Source organism: Daldinia caldariorum (genome assembly GCF_022478825.1).
Source record: "Daldinia caldariorum strain CBS 122874 unplaced genomic scaffold F4812scaffold_1, whole genome shotgun sequence".
Classification (NCBI taxonomy): Eukaryota; Fungi; Ascomycota; class Sordariomycetes; order Xylariales; family Hypoxylaceae; genus Daldinia; species Daldinia caldariorum.
Window position 1 is genome coordinate 416867 of NW_025953037.1, and position 21085 is coordinate 437951.

Here is a 21085-nt window from a genome sequence, read left to right on the forward strand (position 1 = left end):
TAATAATTAATTTAATATTTATTAATTATATTAAAATATATAATATTTATTAAATATTTACAATTAATTAATATTTAAAATTTCTAATCCTTTTATTTTATTATAATATATAAATAATTATTAATTATTTAAATTATATTAAGGTTTTTTAAAATATTTTCCTTATTTAAATCTTTTTTTTTAAATTAATTTTATTATTTTTTAATAAATTTTAATAAGATTTTATTAAATATTTTTATATTTTTATATTTTTTATATATTTTTTTAAAGTAATAAATTTATAAATTATATATATTTAATATTAATATTAATTATATTTTTTTTATAATTTTTTATAATGCGTATATTTATAAAATTTATTTTTCATAAGAAATATAATATTAAAAACTACGTTATTTATTTATATATTTTTTAAAGAAATTAATTCAAAATTAATTTAAATTTTATTAATATTTTTATATTTATATATAAATAAATATCCTTTTACCAATTTAAGTTAAAAACCTATATTTTTTTAACTAAATTATATATTTTATAGTAATTATAAAAGTATAAAATTTAAAATATTTTATAATATTTTTTATATTTAAGATTTTATTATAAATTATATATATATATATTTTTAACTTTAAGTTAAATTTTTTAATATTTAAAATAAGAATTTATCCGTTTATATTTAAAAATTGTTTAATTTTAATAACTTCTTATAATAAATATACTATTTTTAAAATATTAATTTTTACTATTTTTAAATTAACTTTAATAATTAATACTTTTTTTCTTTATACTTTAAAATATTTATTAATTACTACTATTATAAATTCCCCTTTTATATATATAATTTCTTATTTATATATTCCTTAAATAATTAAAAACTATTATATTTTTAATTTTTATAGTTAAATAAAGTTTATAATTAAGAGAATTATAATTATTTAATTTATTAAAAATATATAAAATTCTTTATTTTATTCTTTTTTTTATTTAATAATTTATTTTTAAATATAAATATAATTATCTTTAATTAATTATTTAAAATTAATATTTAATATACTTTCATTATATATTTAATGAATTATTATTTATTATTATATTTTATTTAATTTATAAAAAAGCTATTCATTTTCTTTTTATTTTATTATAATTTTCTATTCATTTATAAATTCCATACTTTTATTAAATTTATTTTTATTATAATTATTTTAATAAATTATTACCTAAAGCTTTTAATTTAAAGCGTTTTTAATAATTTCTTTAAATATTAAAATATTTAATTTATAATTATACTATTTTTTAACATAATATAATATTCTTTATAAGTAATTTTTATTTATATTTTATCCCTTTTTAATATTAATAAATAATAAATGTTATTAAAATAAAAACCAATCCTTTAATTTTTTCTTATTATTGTTACGAACTAACAGCACGGGAACTATACCTTGTAAGGAAGCGGGGTTCTTGAAACGTACGATCAAGCGGCTGAACCTCGGATAAGCTAATGGAGGATAGTGATCTCGTTAATCTCGTTAATCTTGGCGAGATTAATAAGATCATTAAGATTATAATAACTTTAAAACGAAGGATAAAGGAGGTTTACAAGTATTTAAAATTATTATATATTTAATTACTTATTTACATTTCTTTAATTATTAATTTAAATCTTATATTTAATTTATATAAGGAAAAAAACTTTAAGCTTTTTTAATAAATACTTTTAACGTTTTATTAATACTTAATTTATATATTTATTAAATAAATTCTTTAAAAACTAACTTTTAATAAAAATTAATTAAATAAAATAACGTAATAAACTTAATATTTTACCTTTTAATTACATATTAAGATTTATTAATAATATAGCTTTAGCAAAAATTAGGTCCTAAATTAGATTATTTAAGGATAAAATAAAAGAAACCACTGAAAATACTAATAAAGAAAAAAGAAAAACCCTAATTTAAGGAGAATAAATTAACCTTTTAAAAGAAAGGTTTTAAAAAGCGTATTAAAACTATAAGAAATTTAAAAATAAGTTTAAAGCCTTTAAAAAAGAATTAACTTAGTTTAAAATGAAAAAAAAGCGAAAATCCTAATAAAAACCCCAATAATAACCTTAATAAAGATCTTAATAAAGATTTTAACTTATGATTTATAAGGCGATAAGAACTTATGGTCCTATTACCATTTAATAAAGGATTTAGGCTTTTTCCGCCATTTAAATATAATAATTTTATAAATATAAAAACTTAACTTAATACGGTTAAACTTTATTTAACTTTTTTTTAAATTAATTTTAAAAAAAATGAATATAAGGTTTTAATTATATGCTAACATCTTAAAAGCGGGGCCCTTAAATAGCTTTAATTTATTATAAATAACCATTTTAATAATATTTAAAAGGAAATAAAAAAGTCTTAATATATTTTTAATAAGTACTTTAACTTCGAAAATAAAATAAAATTAATATTTAATAACTTACTTAAAAAAGAAAACGTTTAAAAGGTTATTTAAAACTTTAAATAAATTAAAAGAACTTTAAAATATATCACTAAGTTTAAACAATTAGCAACCATTATTTAGCTTTTTAAAAATATCTAATTTAATTACTTTTATAAGGAATTAACTACATAAATTAAAAATAAAATCTTTAAGGAAAAAAGATTTAAATATATTAATAAATATATTAAATAAGTTATTATTTACAATAAAAGATTATATAAAAAGTTTTAAGAAAAGAAAATTAAGAAACTTATTTTTACTTATATTAAAAAAGAAATTAAAAAAGTTAATTTTAATATAATTAAAATAAAAAAACTTAAAAAAAATATAATTAAAATTAAATATTACAATTATAATAAAATAAACCATATATTTAAAAACTGTAAGGCACTTTATAAGTAACTTAAAATATTAAAAGGATAATTTAAACCTTAAATTATAAAAGCAATATTTTTAAGAGCATTTAATATTTAAATCTCTTAAATTGCTTAAAATATTAAGAATTACGTTATTATTAATAATTATTATTTTTAAGAAAATATTTGTAAATGTAATTAATGGGATTGCTTACATTATTTTAACGAAAAAAAGAAATAAATAGGAGATTAATTTATGTTTTAACAATATCTATTATTTATTAAAACTGAAAAAGGATAAAATATAAATAAAGATTGCCCATAAGGAATGTTAGATTATATTAAAGAATAATATAATTACGACTTAAAGGAATAAACACTTTTAAAAATTATTAAAGATAATTTAAAAAAGAAGCTTTAAGTAATAATTTAAACGAATAATTATAATAAAATAATAAAAGAACAAATAGCTTTTTTATAAATTAAATGAAATAAAGTAATAAATAATAAGCTGTTAAATATATAATAATAGCATTATAAATATAAATTTAAAATGGTTAATTAAAAATAACTGTACTTAAATTTAAAAACGAATTACTAAATGAGAAAAAAAGTAAAATAAAGATTTTTACATATTTCTAATAAATTAAATAGTCCTAATTCTTTCCATTATAACTTTTATCTAATTATGGAAATTAGAAATATAATATTTCCTAATTATTAAAGGATTATAAAAACGAAAGGTTATATATGTAAAAGAAAAATCTATTACATAAATTATTAATAAATACCTTAAAGCATAAAGAAAAAAAGTACTAGCTACTTAAACCAACTTAAAGGTTATAAAAGTTAATATCTTAAGAATAATATACATTTTATAAGAAGTTATTAAAATTGAACGCTCTTTAAATATAAATAAATGGATTTTTATCCTTAATACTAAAAAACCCGATCTAAAACTAAAGACATACGTACATAACTTATAATAAAACCTAAGATATAAGAAATATTATAAAATGTTTTAAATATTATGCCCTTACAATTATTATTAAATATATAACTTAATTAAAAAAAACACGGGATTTTAGCCCAAGTTAATTAAAGGACATTTATTTATATATTAATATAAGAACATTAATAAAGTCTAAATCAAATTTAAATTAACTTTTTTAAAAAGTATATAAGTAAATAATATAATTTTTAATATTGCATTTTTAATAAAAAATAAGCCTTAAGCTTATATATATTATGAAAAAACGTAGAAAAATTATAATTAATATAAATATAAAATATATATAATTTACAAATTTATTATTTTAAAGAAATATATAAAACATTATAAAAATATAAAGATATTAAATAAAACTTTAGTAAAACTTATTGAAAAATAGTAAAAGTAACTTAACGAAAAAAATATAAATAAAGAAAATATCTTATTAAACTTTAACGTAATTTAAACTATTAATAACCACTTATATATTATAATAAAATAAAAGGATTAAAAGTTTTAACCATTAATTAATTATAAATATTTAATAAATATTATTAACTTAAATATAATTAATAAATACTTAATTAATTATTAAAAGAAAGAATTATTATATTAAAGATTAACAATCGATAAACGACCGATTGGATATAATAAAAAATAGATTAAGTAAAAAGTCATAAATCTCCTAATTTAAATTTAATAAAAGGACCATTTAATTTCCTTTAATATTGTGAATATTTAATATAACATAATTCTAAAAAAACCTTAGTTAAAAATTAATAACCCAAAGATAAATTAATAAAAAAACATTGTTAAGTAACTATTATTAAAGTTAAGTATTAAAAGTTATAAACTTAAGTATTAAAAAGAGGCCGACTTAAAAAAACCTAATATAATAGTAAAAAGGTATATATTTACAGCCTTTAAAAAAGTTTATAAAGTAATACTTTTATACATATTATAACCTGCAAAATTAATTAAAGAAATAAAATAATAAAAAATAATAAAAGGAAAAATTAAAGTAATATATAATAAATTTACTAACGTACTTAAAAAAATATTAGAAGAAATACCTAAAATTATTTGTTAAAAAACTAAATATCAATATAAAAGTCCTAAATTATAAACCTTATAACTATAAAATAAACTTTAAAAAAAAATAGTTACTTAAGTTAAATAAAATATATTTACTAAATGTAAATAAATAAAAGGTATTAATTAAAATTATTAAATAAAAACTTGAAAAAGAATATATATAAAAATTAAATTTATTAATAAAAAGCCTAATTTTCTTAATACTTAAAAAGAATAAAAATAAGATATTAAGATTAAATAAGGATAAAAACATAATATATTAAAATATATATAACTATTAACACCTTAACTTTATTATTAAGTAAAATAACTACTTCTTACTTAATATTAATAGCTTAATGGAAATAATAAAGAATATAAAGTAGTTTATAATATTAAATCTTAAAAAAATATTCCATTTAATTTGGATAGCTAAGGGTAATAAATAGAAAATAACAATATAAACCCTTTTTAATTATTATAAATATTTAATTATGCCATTTGGACTTATAAATGCGCTAATAATATTCTAAAAAATAATTGAAACTATATTACAGAAATTTTTAAAAAAAACAATTTTCATCTATTTAAATAATATCCTAATCTTTTCCAAAACCTTTAACTAATATAAAAAACATATAAACAAAATACTAAAAGCCTTGGATAAAGCTAATTTATTAATAAACTTAAAGAAAAGTGAATTTTATATATAAAAAATTAATTATTTAAAATATATTATTACACTTAAACAAATTAAAATATAAAATTTAAAGATTATAATAATATAAGATTAGTTAATATTAAATAGCATTACCGCCGTATAATAATTTCACAGCTTTACTAACTATAATAAATGGTTAATAAAGGATTTTAATAAAATTATAAATTTTATTATAATTATTATATAAAAAAAAAGGAACTTTTCAATAGATATTAAAAGTAAATAAAGCTTTTAAAAAAATATAAAAAGTTATTATTAACAATTTAATAATGTAATTACTTAAGCCGGATCGGCTAAAATAGATTTATATTAATAAATCTAACATAATTATAAGCGCAGTTTTAAAATAACTTAAAAATAATGAAATATAACATCTTATGGTATACTTATTTAAGATTTTTAAAAAAGCTTAAATAAGATATTAAACCTATAATAAGGAATTATTTATTATTATTATAATATTTGAAAAATAAAAACATTAGCTCAATAGAACTAAAGAATTAATTATAATGTTATTAAATTATAATAACTTAAAAACGTTAATAATTACTTAAAAATTAAAACTTAAAATTTAAAAATAAGTAAAATACCTTAGTAACTTTAATTTTAAAATAGTTTATATCGTAAGAAAAGTAAATACATAAATAAACGCACTTAATAAACTTAATAATGTTAATACGAAAGATATAATAAAAGAAAAAGCAGTACTTATATCAGACGGATAAAAGGCACTTATTTTATTAGCATTATATCTTACGGAAAAAGATAGTACATAAATAACACATATTAAAAAAGCGTTACTTACAAAAGAATTACTTGCAGATATTAAAACGGAAAAAAGTATAATTACATACTTAAATAAGATATATATACTTAAAGCCTTATAATATAAATTCGTTAAGAAATATTATAAACATTTATTATATAAATATTAAAGAATTTTCCAAATTATATAATAAATCACAAAAGATTATAATTTCTTAAACTTATCCAAAATAATTAAAAAAGTAATTAGTAATTATAATATGTGTAATAAGATAAAGGTAATTAAATATAAGCTATATAAGCTTATATAACTTACGGAAATCCCGGATAAAGCTTGGAAAATTATCGCATGGGATTTTATTATTAAATTACCATTATTAAAAAAACCTATAATTAACACACCATATAATAATATATAAGTAATAATTAATAAATTAATTAAATATAAATATTTTATACTTTATAAAGAATTTAATATAATTAAAGATTTAACTTATACATTTTTTAAGTATATAATTAATAAACACAAATTATTAGAACATATTATCTTAAATAAAAATAAGTTATTTATATTTAAATTTTAAATTAACTTAATAATAAAAATAAGTATAAAACAAAAACTGTTAATAATATACCATTTACAATTAAATGGATAAATGGAACGTTTAAATTAAATGTTAAAATAGTATTTTTACATATATATTAACAAAATATAAGATAATTAAATAAAATTATTACCATAAGTAAAGATTATATATAATAATTTTATAAATAAAAATATAAAGATATCTTTATTTAAAGTAAATATTAATTACAATTTCATTATTATAAAATTAATTAATATAAAAGAAACATTTATCCTTAAGGCAAAAGCTATAATAAAACAAATCATTATTATATAAAAGTATTTAATAAATAAACTTAAATTTTTATAAGTAAAAATAAAAAGATATAATAATTAATATAAAATTAAGGAATTAATTTTTAAAAAGGGAAATAAGGTTTATTTATTATAACGAAATATTAAAATTAAAAGATTAAGTAATAAATTAAATTATAAAAAACTTAAACCTTTTAAAATTAAAAAAGTTATTTTAGAAATTAATTATAAATTATTATTATTAATAAAAATAAAATTACATTTAATATTTTATATTTCCTTATTAAAAAAGTACTTAAAAATGCATTAATATAAATTACCTTAAATGTTAAAACTAATTAAAAATATAAAATTAAAAAAATATTAAACTTTAAATAATTTAAAAATTAAATTAAATATTTAATTAAATAGAAAGATTATTTATTAAAGGAAAATATATAAGAATTAATTAAATATTTTAAAAACATTTAAGAACTTATAAAAGCGTTTTACTAAAAAAATCTTAATTACTTATAAATAGTAATAAATTTATCCTTAAATTAAAATTATCTTAAAAAACAATAGCCCCGCCGGGATTGCCCCCGGAAGAATTAGGAAATATAAACGGATTAGCTTAATTAAAGGTATTTTAACTTCTACCCTCCTTTTTTTCTTCCTTTTTACGATCCAATTTTTCTTTATATTAAAAAATAATAAGGGCCTTTCCCTTCGCAACATTTTCTTTATAATAAATTTCCTTAAAACAAGTAAAGCAATAGGAAATATTTTCTTAACTTTCTTTTACCCGTTTAAAACGATTTATTATCTCCTTTTTTAAACAAACGATCTTATCTTTTATTTAACATTACTCGTTTTTAAAAAAATCTAACTCTTATTTTAACTTAATCAGAAAATTCATCTTTAATACGTTATAATTAAAATAATAATTCTTTTTAATATAAACATTATAAAAGGAAAGACTTAATAAAAAGTAATATAAAGGCTTTCCAAAATGGATATAATTAAAATATAATATATATAAAACTTTAACTAATTTAATTAAAAAAACCTAAAGTTTTTTACTTTTTTATTAATTAATACGATTTTTATTTTTTATAACGGACTTAAATATATAATTTAACATTTTAATAAATTAATTAAAAAATAATGAAAAAAAATATTATAAGAAATACGTTTACTAAGAAATCTTTAAAGATAAAAAACTTGGGAAAAGGAAAATAATATTACGAACTAATAGCATAAGAACTATATTTTATAAAGAAACGGGGTTCTTAAAACGTATAATTAAGCAATTAAACTTCGGATAAATTAATGGAGAATAATAATCTCGTTAATCTTATTAATCTTATTAATTTTAACAAAATTAATAAGATTATTAAGATTATAATAACTTTAAAATAAAAGATAAAAAAAAGCTTATAAGTATTTAAGATTATTATATATTTAATTACTTATTTATATTTCCTTAATTATTAATTTAAATCTTATATTTAACCTATATAAAAAGAAGGACTTTAAGTTTTTTTAATAAACATTTTTAACATTTTATTAATATTTAACTCATATCGCTACTATTTACTTAAAATCAAGACCCCTGTTATTATACTTTAACGGACTTAAGTGTAAGTTTATTACAATTATTATTAAAATAGTATAAACAATTTTATTAATTATATTTATAAAGGTTAAATTATTAATAATAATTATTAATAATAATATAATTTTTAATATTTTAAATAATTTAAACAATTTAAATATTAAATATTTTTAAAGATATTATTTTTATAATTTTAAGTTTAAATTATTTTTTTAATATTTTAAACTGTTTTTAAAGTACTTTATAATTTTTAAATATATAAATTATTTTATTATAATTATAATATTTAACTTTAATTATATCTTTTTTAAGTTTTTCTATTTTAATAGTATTAAAATTTATTTCCTTAAATTCTTTTTTAATTTAAATATAAATAATTTTTTTAATTTTATTTTTTTAAAATCTTTTATATAATTTTTTATTATAAATAATAATTTATTTAATATATTTATTAATATATTTAAGCCTTTTTTTCGAAATTTTATCTTTAATTTAAATAATTAATCTTTTATAAAATTTATTAAATTAAATATTTTTTAAAAGTTAAATTATTATTGCCAATCGTTTAAATTTAATAATATATTTTAAAACTCTTTTAATTTATTTAAAATTTTAAATAACTTTATAAATATTTTCTTTTTTAAATAAATTTCCAAATATTAATTATATTTTATCTTTAAAATTAATATATTTATTAAAAATATATTTAAACTTTTCCATTTTTTCTTAAATTTCGTTTAGATAATTATTTATAATAGATTAAAACCACTTAAAGGCGTTTCTTTTAAAGTATTAATAAATTATTAAGATTTTATGCTTATTTTTATTAAAACTAATTTAAAAAAGGTTAAATAAAGTTTAATTATATTAAATTAAATTTTTATATTAGTAATACCATTATATTTAAATAATAAAGAAAGTTTAAATCTTTTATTAAATAATAATGGAACTGTAATATTTTACTGTACTAAATATAAGTTAGGTTTTTTATTATTATTATTATTTTATTTTTACTTAAGCTTAATTAATTCTTTTTTTAAAATAATTACTTTATCCTTTAATATTAAGTGAGCTTTATATGCTCTTTAAAGTCCTTTTTTTAAAATAATTATTTTATTTTTTTTATTTAAAGCTTTTTCTTTTTTTTATTAATAAATTTAATAATTTCTTTTACTTTATCTTTAAGCTTAAATATTTTTACTTAAAACTTAATTTTTATTAAGATTATATTATTAATTAATTTTAAAATATAATTAAAAAGTAATATATTAAGTTTATTACGTTTTTTTATTTAATTAATTTTAATTAATAATTAATTTTTAAAAAATTTATTTAAAAAATATTTTAAAATAAATAAATTATAAATAATTTATATAAATAAAAAAATATTATTATTAAAATTAATATTTATATTATATTTAACTAATAATAATATTAATTAAAGAATTATTAAAATATAACGAATTTATATTTAAATCCGTTAAAATATAATAATTAAAATTTTAATTTTAAATAAATAATAATAATATAAGTTAAGTATTAATAAAATATTATAAGTATTTATTAAAAAAGCTTAAAGTTTTTTTCCTTATATAAATTAAATATAAGATTTAAATTAATAATTAAAAAAATATAAATAAATAATTAAATATATAATAATTTAAATATTTTATAAATTTTTTTACTTATATATTATTTTCATTTAAGATTTTATAGTTCTTATGGTTTTTAAAGATCTTATGGATCTTATAAGATTTTAAGATTAATAAAATCTATAAAATCCAATTATCCGAGGTTTAACCGAAAACGTTATTAGTTATCCCCCGCTTCTATACTCGGTATAACTTCATCGGCCCGTTAGTTCGTAACATACGTTTAATAATAATATTTTTACGTAATGATATTATAAATTTGCGTTATTAACGGTTGTTAATATAATTACGTAATGTATTAAAAAATTTTATATAATTTTATAATACGTTTAATATTAAAAATTTAATTTAATTTTTTTCTCGTTATAATATATTATAAATTAATTAAATAATATATTATTCAAATAATTTCTAAAATTCGTATAGTAACCAAATCCTCAATAACCCCACAGCTATATATAGCACAAGCTACTATAGGCATGGGTACTATGCAAGTAATTTCCTGGGCGTATAAAAAGATTTATACCCGTACTTTACCCAAGCCGCCAACTAAACCAAACACCATAATCGTATGCAAATATCTTTTCAATAAAAAACACAACACTCTCTACTTAACAATAGCTAACTAGAACCTCTCTTACCCACCCAAGACCTAAACTTTTATTACAGCAATACGTCGATTCCCACCGTTGTAGTTCACACTCGAATCTTGTACCTCAGCTAACCTTTGTTGCACTACGGCGCCAGGAGGTGAATACCCTCCTAAACTAGTCACGGCAGCAGCGACGTCTTTCCAGAAATCACATGCCGTCTTCTCGGTTTGGGTATCTCGTACCGTGCTAAACCCCTAATTGCCAACGTTAACCACCCCCGAGATCTGCTCACCTTGGCTACTCGGGTGGTCCCATTTGATTGTTGGCGGCAGGTTGAATATTTTGCGGCCGGTGTTAGGATCGCCTGTGACGATGTAGCTCGTAAGGTAGCTTTGCAACGCTACGCTGATGCCGGGAACGAGCCATCCGATACCCGGTGTCATCAGCGCCGCAAGATTCTCAAGCCAGCTTCGGCCTCTAAGCTTGGAGCTGAAAATTGGGAAGAGGTCTGTTCCATGCCACCCAGGCGATACTCCGTACTGTATATTCCAGACCTTAAGGCTGCCAAAGCTTTCTGTGAGGTGCCGAATGTTGCACGTGAAGCTGCTATCCCGGACGACAGCCTGCATTCGGTCCGTCTCTGATTTATATTTCGACTGCCTTGAGACCGTGTAGAAAGCACTTACCTTATCCGCGATTCTCGCAGCCTGAGTGTAATTTGGGAATATGGTGTCGACGAACGATGCAAAATCCTTATCCGTCCGTACGACGCCATTAACAAACACGTTCGACTCTGCAATAGTGTGGGACAAGACGAGCGACTCTATGTCCCAGAAATTGCCCGTGCTTAGCTCTAGCACAGGAAGCTGCCGTATGTATGATCCGTCAGGCGTTGGACCGACAGCAAAGGTGCCCGAATACTGCTGCTTCATCAGCTGCGTATTTGCGTTAGCAAGAGTAGACGCATCAGCTCGCAGTAAACACGAAACACCTTGACTTGCACAGCCGGCTAATCTTGCAAAGGCCTCAAATTTCTTCTGGGCTGTACCAGCTCGATCCCACATGTATTCGAAAGCCGGCGATAGCAATATAGCCTTAGAGAATAAAGGGTCAAGCTTCCCGCCCTGCCCAACAATGTGATGCATGATACTTCCGCCTCCAGCAGACTGTCCTATAGCTGTCACTCGTCTCGGATCCCCACCTACTAGGGAAATGTAATCCTTAACCCACCGAAAGGCTGCTCTCTATTTGAAATGAGTCAGGGTCAACATCGTTCCTAGACTCTCATGTGTGCTCACCTGGTCCCAGAGGCCAGCATTCGGAACGCCTTCATTCTCCATGGTCGTTCCAGCAAGAAAGCCAAAAGCCCCTACACGATAATTCATCGCTACAAATATCATGTTGTTGCCCGACTGTGATATGAGCCCAGTCCCATCATAGAACGGTAATTCGGGTTGTAGTGAGTCTTTACTCCCGAAGACGTACGCACCACCACATACGAACACCACGACCGGTAACTTTTCAGAGGATGTTTCCAAAGCCTTTCCGGGAACATCTAATAAATGTAAGTAAACTAAATAGGAGATTCGAGGTAGATGCGTCCGCTCTTACGTACTATTGAGAATATTAGTCCTTATCAGATCTTTTTTGGGGACGGATCATCTTATATAGAAAGCATACCAAAGATCTAAGAACAGGCAGTCTTCACTACCGCCTGAGAATATGGGAAGCGGAATACCCCCAAGGCTTTCGCCATATTATCAGAAAAGTTTACCTCCAGTGTTTCTCCGTGATTACTACCTAACGTAACACACTCACAGCTGGTTGATGGCTCCTCCCATTGGAGACTGGTTACCAGTCCCGAGTAAGTTTAATCCGTTTGGGGCAGCCTGTATACAAGAGTGGCCGATACCCCCGTCTTGAATGCCGGATTGGTTCAACGGAGGTGCGGGCTTAGCCCAACGCAGAGCACCGACCGGAGGTGCCGCGTAGCGAATATTCTTGAAAGTGTAGCTGTACTGCACCGTTAGTACTATCTGTCTTGTTTTAAGCGGCATGACCCTATTTTTGCCCACATATCATTCATGCTATCGTATCTAGCTGCTCTGTACGATGCGTATGGAAGATTGAGAATAGGGAACGAGCTTCGTGTTCTAGCCTTATCCTCATCTAGGGCAGAGGAAGCTAGCGCGGGAGAGAAGAAGTAGAGAATACAAGAAAGGAAAAAGGAGGGAATGTGATACGCATTCATGGCGATTAATAAAACTACGGCGGTGCATAGGTATAGGTTAAGGTAAAGAAGGGGATGTCTACATAGAGCAGCGGGAAAAGAAGAGGCTACAGCATATTGAACAGCTCTAATAGTTCATCAGACATGGGAAAATTATCTACAGAGAACAACCAATTTGCAGTCGTGACTGACACCAAAGGTATTTATAGGTTAAGCACCTACCTGTCATCCATTCTGTTCCCATGCGGTCCTTCCGGGTGTAGCGTTCTTTTTTTTTTTTTTTTTTAAAAAAAAAAAAAAAAAATACAAGCTCTTGCGTTTGTGGAGATTCCTAGTATAAAACTCAATCCGACTTTTTAAGTCGCCTTTTACTATTGAATAAGCTGAATAAGAGCAATACCCGGTTTATAGCGGTGAGCCGGTATATAATTGGTATAGAAAGATGGAGGAACGTGCCGATTATATGGTCGAGTTTCTTGTTAGGAGAAAAGAACATCGCACCGCTCGATGTAGCTCCCTATAGGTCTCAACCTCATACCCTACACGTTAACAAACGCGGCCTATGACGAATGTTCAAAAATAAACGTGAGAATGGGATTCTTTTCAGCCGATACAGCAGTTAATATAGAACCCCGTAAACCCTCATAGTTGTCTCGTTAAAGCTGTCGGCTCTAAGTGAGGGGGATGGCTTAGAACTCTACTTTGTGGGAGGGACTTGAAAATCTTACGCCGCTATTATATAAAACCTAGCAAAGAGGAGCACCGGAGTGGCGGAAGTGAGGCGCATAGTATCGCGAATGAACTCTTGGGGTGATATCGAAGGAAACGGCACACCATACAGTTCTGAATGACTCGTCCAGCTAGGTCTCAGACCCTCCAAAGACAGAGATTGGGGATCATGAGGACCAACCGCTCGACTGAGCGTTTCAACTAGTAATCTTAAGCAAGTCCGCTTTCGAGTGAATACGGATATAGCGGAATGCATGCTGGATAGGTAGTTTTATTTCCATAGTCACGGTAGCTAGGTGATAGCGGCCAAGCTACTTTTAGATCGCTTCGGGATAGTGCCCCAGGATTCAAGTAAGAGCACAACATAGCATTAGTTGATACCGGTAAGTATCCGGTAGCACGTATTGCGTCAGTATGGAGTCCGAGGCGGAGCCAGTTCGGGGTGTTTTAGATGACTACTCGCGGCATGTTGCCGAAGTTCGCCTATGTACCTACCTAATGCAAGGCCAGCCGCTTACGAGGGGCGGGCGTCAGCGGGAGAACGACGGCGAGCAAGCTACCGTGCACTACGCTGGATATGTTAACTGGGATTCTCCCGGCATCAAAGCTTATTTCAGCTCGGTCTAGCCATAAGGTCAGAAGGTACACTACTCGCGCGGTAAGCTAAGAATATGAACAGCATTGGTGAATAATACCTCATATAGTGGGAATGCCCTTGAATTCGAACGATCAGCAGGCGTCCACTGTGAAAAGAAAATCTGTGGCGGGTGGAGATTTGGAGAAGAGGGTGGAAAAGAGAAGTTCGGTAACACCTGCTTCGGACGACTACCACAGTATGTAGTATACGTTAGGATAGGTATGGACACTATATAACGTAGTACATACGTACACCGCCTGCAAAATGGTAGGTATAATAAATCTCTGCATCTCCTTGGCGAGATCCCCTTGTCAACTACAAGGTTAGGTATGTATCGATTATGTAGTACTATCTAGGTAGATAGCTACGTAGCACAACGGAACGTCCCAAATTAAATTTCGTCGGTATGTAGTAACGAGCCATGCGCATGGCGTTGTTTGGTTTGGCGGTAAAATGGTATCTTACTCGTCCATCTACCTTGGCTGCCTGGTAGACGATGCAGAGTGAGCAAATCCTGTCTATTCGGATAGGCCTTGCTGAATTTTCAATGCTGATCACTTGTGGATTATCGGTGGGACAACAACAGGCTACATGTTTAACACGACTACCTTAGGTTAGGTAGGTAGGTGCATTTCTAAGAGGTCTGGAATTATGTGATACCGAACGTGATTTGTGTATATACGTAATATTGATATCCCGAGATGGGTAAAAAGAAACCTGAATGTTCGTGCGCCTGCCTGTGGTAGATCTAATCTACCTAAGGGGAGGGGGTCGCGCGAGGCTGCATGGTCTGTTGTGACGGACAGAGCCGCAAATCGGAGCTTTTCAATTAACCTATGAGAAAGATACCGTTTACCTTAGGTACACATAATAAAGTATGTATATTATATTCAACCCATATACTAATGGTCTGAATTATAATAGAACTTAGCTACTATAAGAGATAGCTAGTAGGAATTCGAAATTTTAGATAATTTTCGTAGTTACGATGTTTTGTGGCCTCAACATGCGCCTTAATTGATAGTAGATGCTGACGGGTGCGGGTGACTCTGACCCCACGAATTCGATTGTATACCCAGGTATTTGGCGCATAATCTCCGCGTGGGTTTTAATACCCCAGAAAGCACGCGCTCTTAGCTTTATAAATGTTAAATTAGGTAGGTACATCTACCATCGTGAAGTTTGCCGGCGCTGTGGTTCTCTCCTTTATAGTATTCTGGTCTATATTTTTAATATGCTTGCTATACAAGCTGCCATGGGTGCTTACTTAAAAACCTTTGTATTTCCGTAAATTTATTGACTTCGAGATATGTCAAAAATCATTCTTTACACCAACATTCACTGAAAACTTTGTATGGATTCCAAACAAAGGAGCATCAAGACCATGTCACTTATTTGGTAGGTATACCCGCAAACGTAGTAAATTTTCGATCACATCCGAGTAATCTTCATTGGCTACCTAGTTGAGTGGTTTATTTATGTGCCCGCGTGTTCTGAAAAAAAAAAATCCTACTTCAGCCAGTCTACTGCAAACTAGGGAAATGATTTAGGCGGACGGCCAGATACACTATGTACCTATGAGAGTAATCATTATCGACTTTAAAGGAAATTAGGAAGCGCGTTGATGTATGTCAAGCTGTAAGGATTACTACGAGGAAGTCGTAAAACCCCCACGCCGACTTCTCTTAAAGGCGTTCCCGGCGGTTTCACTAAAAAAAGGGGGAGGGGTACTTACCACGGTACAAATAAAATCTTGCGGCGACTTCTCCAGTTATTTGTGTGCGTTGGGCGTTGATATCCGACGATGTTGAATAAGGTTAGTTTAGAATTTCTTTAGAAGGGTGTTGGAAGAACTCCACGCAAAGGTGCTAGGTAAATACCTACCTAACCTGAGAAAAAAAAAGAATAAGAAAAAAAAAAAAAAGGTTGTGCTATTGCATAAGATGGAGCTGTAAGATAGAGCTAAATGGAGACCAGAGCCCCACCCGGGCTGCATGCCGGACCCCATAGCGTCCCATAGTGTTCCACAACCCCCATTTTTTCCATTTAAGGCCCCGTCGGGTCGGTTTTATGGATTGGCTTGGCAGAGTCTGGGCATTTGCTTGGTTACTTCTCGGGGCTGCTTGGCAGTTTGCTAAGTCCATTAGGGTCCAGAGCTACTGCAATACCATAGGCCCAAAATCATGAGCCAACATTATTAAAAAAATTTAAAAAATTGAAATAATAATAGTAAATTTCAATTCTACCTAACCCGTACTTTGTACTAGAGCAGTTAAGGTAAACCAGCTTATCTGTCCCGCATAAGTCACATACGTACCTTAGGTAGCTATCCGCCACATATGACATATACCTTACATGCACATCCGAGATGGATGGCGTCTAGGTAAGACCACTGGACCTTGGACATGCGTGGGTACCTAGAAATTTAGCTGCTTAGGTACCTAACCTAAGGTATCTTTCAGAAAGTAGGTACTACATAGGTATGTATTGGAACATTGCACCGCTGCTCCGTAATAGAAACGGTGATCTTGGTTTCGTCTCCTCTTTTTATATATGTGTATCTTGGTTGACATTCGTACTATGTACCTAGGTACAAACATATCCCGTCACGTCGCTCGGAGTTAGCGAAGTTAGATACCTCAGATCAACGGGGTCTAGGGCGAACGGGAGAAGGCGGTCTATCGTCTACATACCTTAGCTAGGTAGTAGTGTAGTTGCTGACCCAGATCTGACGGACCCTTTCGTTTAACCTGCCATGTATCATATAGGCCTGACAGGCTGACAGGATCACATAGAGATTGGGAAAGAAGTATGCAAATCTTGACAACTGTTAGGAAAAGTAAATCCATACTTTATCGAGGGGAAAGGAAGGAATATGCGATAGCGATCAAGTAGAAATAGCGGTCCTTTTCCTACGACTGATTACCTCCAGTTTGCTGTTTATTCTCTCTCTTCTTTTCCTCTCTTTCTCTCACTGATCTCTGATCTACATAGTCTCTCCCAGCTGCGAAGCCATCTTGAAACCGAGACAGCTAGGTACAAGACATTTTAGTTGATACCTTATCCTCTATTCATTTCCCCACTCATACCTGGGACCTTGCTACCAAGCAGCCAGGTACCATTACTACTTACGACTTACGACTTACACGTACTATCTAAAGACATACTCCAAGGGTCTCCCCCCCCCTGGCTTAGACGAACCTGTAGGAGTTCCAGTTCGAGCACGGAACGTATAAAAACAAATATTTGCTCCAGCTCGTGACCACGACTACAGTATTAGTTCACGAAACCCATCTAGCTTCCAATTTAACGAAGGTCGTCTTGTGACCTTGAATCTTACACACGAGCCGCAAAATCCTAGAACTTAGGATTTCTTTTTATTTTTTATTTTTTTCTCTCTCGCGGAGCTCCCCCCCGATTTCGGATTTTTCTACCATTGAAAACTCCCCCTGACGTTCCCATAGGTTTCCATAAATTGACTGGTTAGCCTGTGGCCCCCCTCTAACTTAGGAGAGAAAAAAAGTCAATTGCTGCTTTGTCATTTGTCTCCAGAGTTTTTGGTAACTTTAAAAGACTTCGCACATCTCCGCCACATCCTATTTTCAAGAATCCCTATCATACCCTCAACTTGAATAAACTCTCACCTATATACTTTTACGCCCATACATACGTTCATACGTACACACATACATACACACATACACACATAAACACATACATCATAGAAAACACAACATCTGCTACAATGTCCGGTCGCTCAGCACTCCGTCTCACCAAGGCTATGGCCCCCCTCCTTAACACCACCCGTGCATCTGCCCACATCTCCCGATCTCTTCCTGTAGCCCACAGAGCATTCAGCCAGTCATCCGTGCGACTACGGAGCGATGTAGTACGCGAGACCGAAGTTCCAGTTTCCGTCTACTCCCCTGACTCGACGGGCGCCGCTGGTTCGACAAGCGATCACTTCAGTATCCCCGTAAATCGTGACGATGCCACACCGAAGCCGTTTCCTCCCCCTGAGGACACCGATGTCATCCCACTGTCCAAGGCCGTCTACCGTCAGATGCCCCCCACGATGCAGAAGATGAGTATCATGGACAAGGTTGTTATTATCACCGGGTAAGTCGTGTTTGCTACGTGGAGCTGTTTTGGAACGGATTTTGCTGATAAGGTATCGATACAGAGGTGCTCGAGGTCTCGGAAATCATATGGCCCGTGCTTGTGCTGAGGCTGGTGCTAAGGCTCTCATCATCTTCGATGCGAACCAAGAGCTCGGTGACGAAGCCGCTGCCGAATTACACCAGAAGTCCCAACTCCCCGTTTCCTTCTTCAAGGTCGATGTTCGTGACGGTGCCGCCATCAATGCTGCCGTCGACGCCGTTGTCGAGACCTACGGTGCCCCTGACGTCCTGATCAACAGCGCTGGTATTGCCGACTCCAACATCAAGGCTGAGACTTACGACCCGGCTATGTTTCGCCGCCTGATTGACATCAACCTGACGGGTTCGTTCTTGATGAGCCAGTCGGTCGGACGTGCGATGATGGCTGCCGGCAAGCCTGGATCCATTGTTCTTGTTGCTAGTATGAGCGGTAGCATCGTCAACTATCCCCAGGAACAGTCGTGCTACAATGCGTCCAAGGCCGGCGTTATCCAATTCGGCAAGTCTCTGGCTGCCGAATGGGCCAAGTACAACATTCGTGTGAACTGCATATCTCCCGGCTACATGGACACTGCGCTGAACCGTGTACCCGCCCTTGAGGCCCAGAAGAAGATCTGGCGCTCTTTGACGCCACAGGCTCGCCTCGGTAACGTCGACGAGCTTAATGGCCTATGCGTCTTCCTCGCTAGCGATGCTAGCAGCTTCATGACGGGCGCTAACGTGGCCATCGACGGTGGCTACACTGTCCTATAAGCCAACCCCAATATAACCGTCTCAGCCTGGTATGTTGAGACAACATATGCGGCGTGGTGTGTACGCGAACATGGCAGTTTTGGTCCTTTTAGCCAGAGCTCGCTCGTAACGTCCTAATGGCTCGGAAGCTTGGTGCTGGAGTGCAATCAAATCATGTTTCATTCAGCGCGAGGGGTTTTGCGTTACGTTGTGGTACTATGTGTCTCCTATGCATCGTGAACACCCGCATTCAAGCACACATGTTCAAGAAGACTTTTGACAAGCCATCTTTCTCGCCACACAATTTACTCGTTCGAGCCTAATAGTCGTCTTACACACCGCCCATTCGCCCCTACGTACCTAGCCGGAAACGCTTCGTATGTATATATCAGAACGATTTCCGGCTATGTTTTGAGGAGGAGCTCATTGGGTACAACTTTTTTAGCATGATTGTTCGATTTTCTTTTTTGTTGTTGGGGGGGGGGATGATGTGCGGCATAGACTTCAATTTTACATAATTGTCGTGGGAAAATCTGGAGTCAGCTTTATCATACACGCCATGGACAAAAAAAAAGGGCGGGGGGGAACGGGGACTGATACCACATAACCATCATAGACAGGGAAAGAAGAACTTGCGCCTTTTTTTTCTGACGAGGAAACATCAGAATAGCTCTTAGAAGATAGACTACCCTCAGGTGGATTCCCCGGACTAGCTATACAGAGGGGTCGCGGAATACGGGATGGTGTACAGCAGAACTCATGTCTAGCACCCGCTTCGAGCGGTACACGGAATAGAGTAGGGAAGTAAACGTTTGCTTCCTAATCATGAATTAATCCCCTGAATCATTTTTGTTTGCAACCACCTCTGTGTTTGATTTCTATATCTACCAACACGACTACCAAGTGGGTGAGTTGAGGTAATATATATAAGCTCGGAATCCACGTTAATATGGAATCTTATGTTGATAATGCCCCAGACTAATGATGTTATGTAGACAAATCACCTATGGAGCTTGTCATATAGACAAGCTCAACCTTCTTCCTTTCTTTCTTTCAACTTCCTCCCTCTAATCTACAAGATCAGAGATAGATAATAGCAAGCCAAACCTTAACAAACTAGTATATTCCCTTATACATGACATCAATATGTGGAACAGATCTATATTTGTACATTTCAACGCCCAGTATCCGATTGAATTCCTCAGATAGACTCAAAATATCCTAATTTCTGTTTCACTTCGCATCGTAGTCCCTATAAGCCGAGCTGTTCTGTCCGAGTCACGGCCCTTGGATAGCCAAAGTACCTTTCAGCTACATAGGGGTGCCGGGGTATTTTAAATGATCTGTTTCGAGGACGTCCGTTTCGTCTAGTCCCGCTCTAATGTCCAAATGAACACCGTCCAAAGGGTGGTATCGCGTCGTTATGTACAAGTATAGGTTCAGCCCCTTAATAGGATTTCGGAACCCTT

General features: G+C 29.2%; 2 protein-coding genes across 2 annotated transcripts; one reads left to right on the plus strand and one right to left on the minus strand.

The window, feature by feature from the left end:
* Positions 1–11382: 11382 nt before the first annotated feature.
* On the minus strand, positions 11383–13379 carry F4812DRAFT_448906 (alpha/beta-hydrolase; the record flags this gene model as incomplete). The annotated part of the gene is made up of 5 exons (XM_047935910.1): positions 11383–12372; positions 12427–12683; positions 12837–12874; positions 12947–13141; positions 13204–13379. The coding sequence occupies 5 exons, from the start codon at positions 13377–13379 to the stop codon at positions 11383–11385; spliced, it is 1656 nt and encodes a 551-aa protein (XP_047794568.1).
* A 4714-nt stretch (positions 13380–18093) lies between these two features.
* Positions 18094–20185, plus strand: F4812DRAFT_408056 (NAD(P)-binding protein). The gene is made up of 2 exons (XM_047932337.1): positions 18094–18843; positions 18908–20185. Exons 1-2 carry the CDS (start codon positions 18470–18472, stop codon positions 19635–19637), a joined length of 1104 nt encoding a protein of 367 aa, XP_047794569.1. The 5' UTR covers positions 18094–18469; the 3' UTR covers positions 19638–20185.
* The last annotated feature ends 900 nt before the right edge of the window (positions 20186–21085 follow it).

What these genes read in the sequence shown, in the direction of transcription:
- F4812DRAFT_408056 (XM_047932337.1), top strand. Translation starts at nt 18,470, where the DNA reads ATGTCCGGTCGCTCAGCACTCCGTCTCACCAAGGCTATGGCCCCCCTC. An exon ending in AAGGTTGTTATTATCACCGG is followed by an intron (nt 18,844 to 18,907) that starts GTAAGTCGTGTT and finishes GTATCGATACAG; the next exon opens with AGGTGCTCGAGGTCTCGGAA.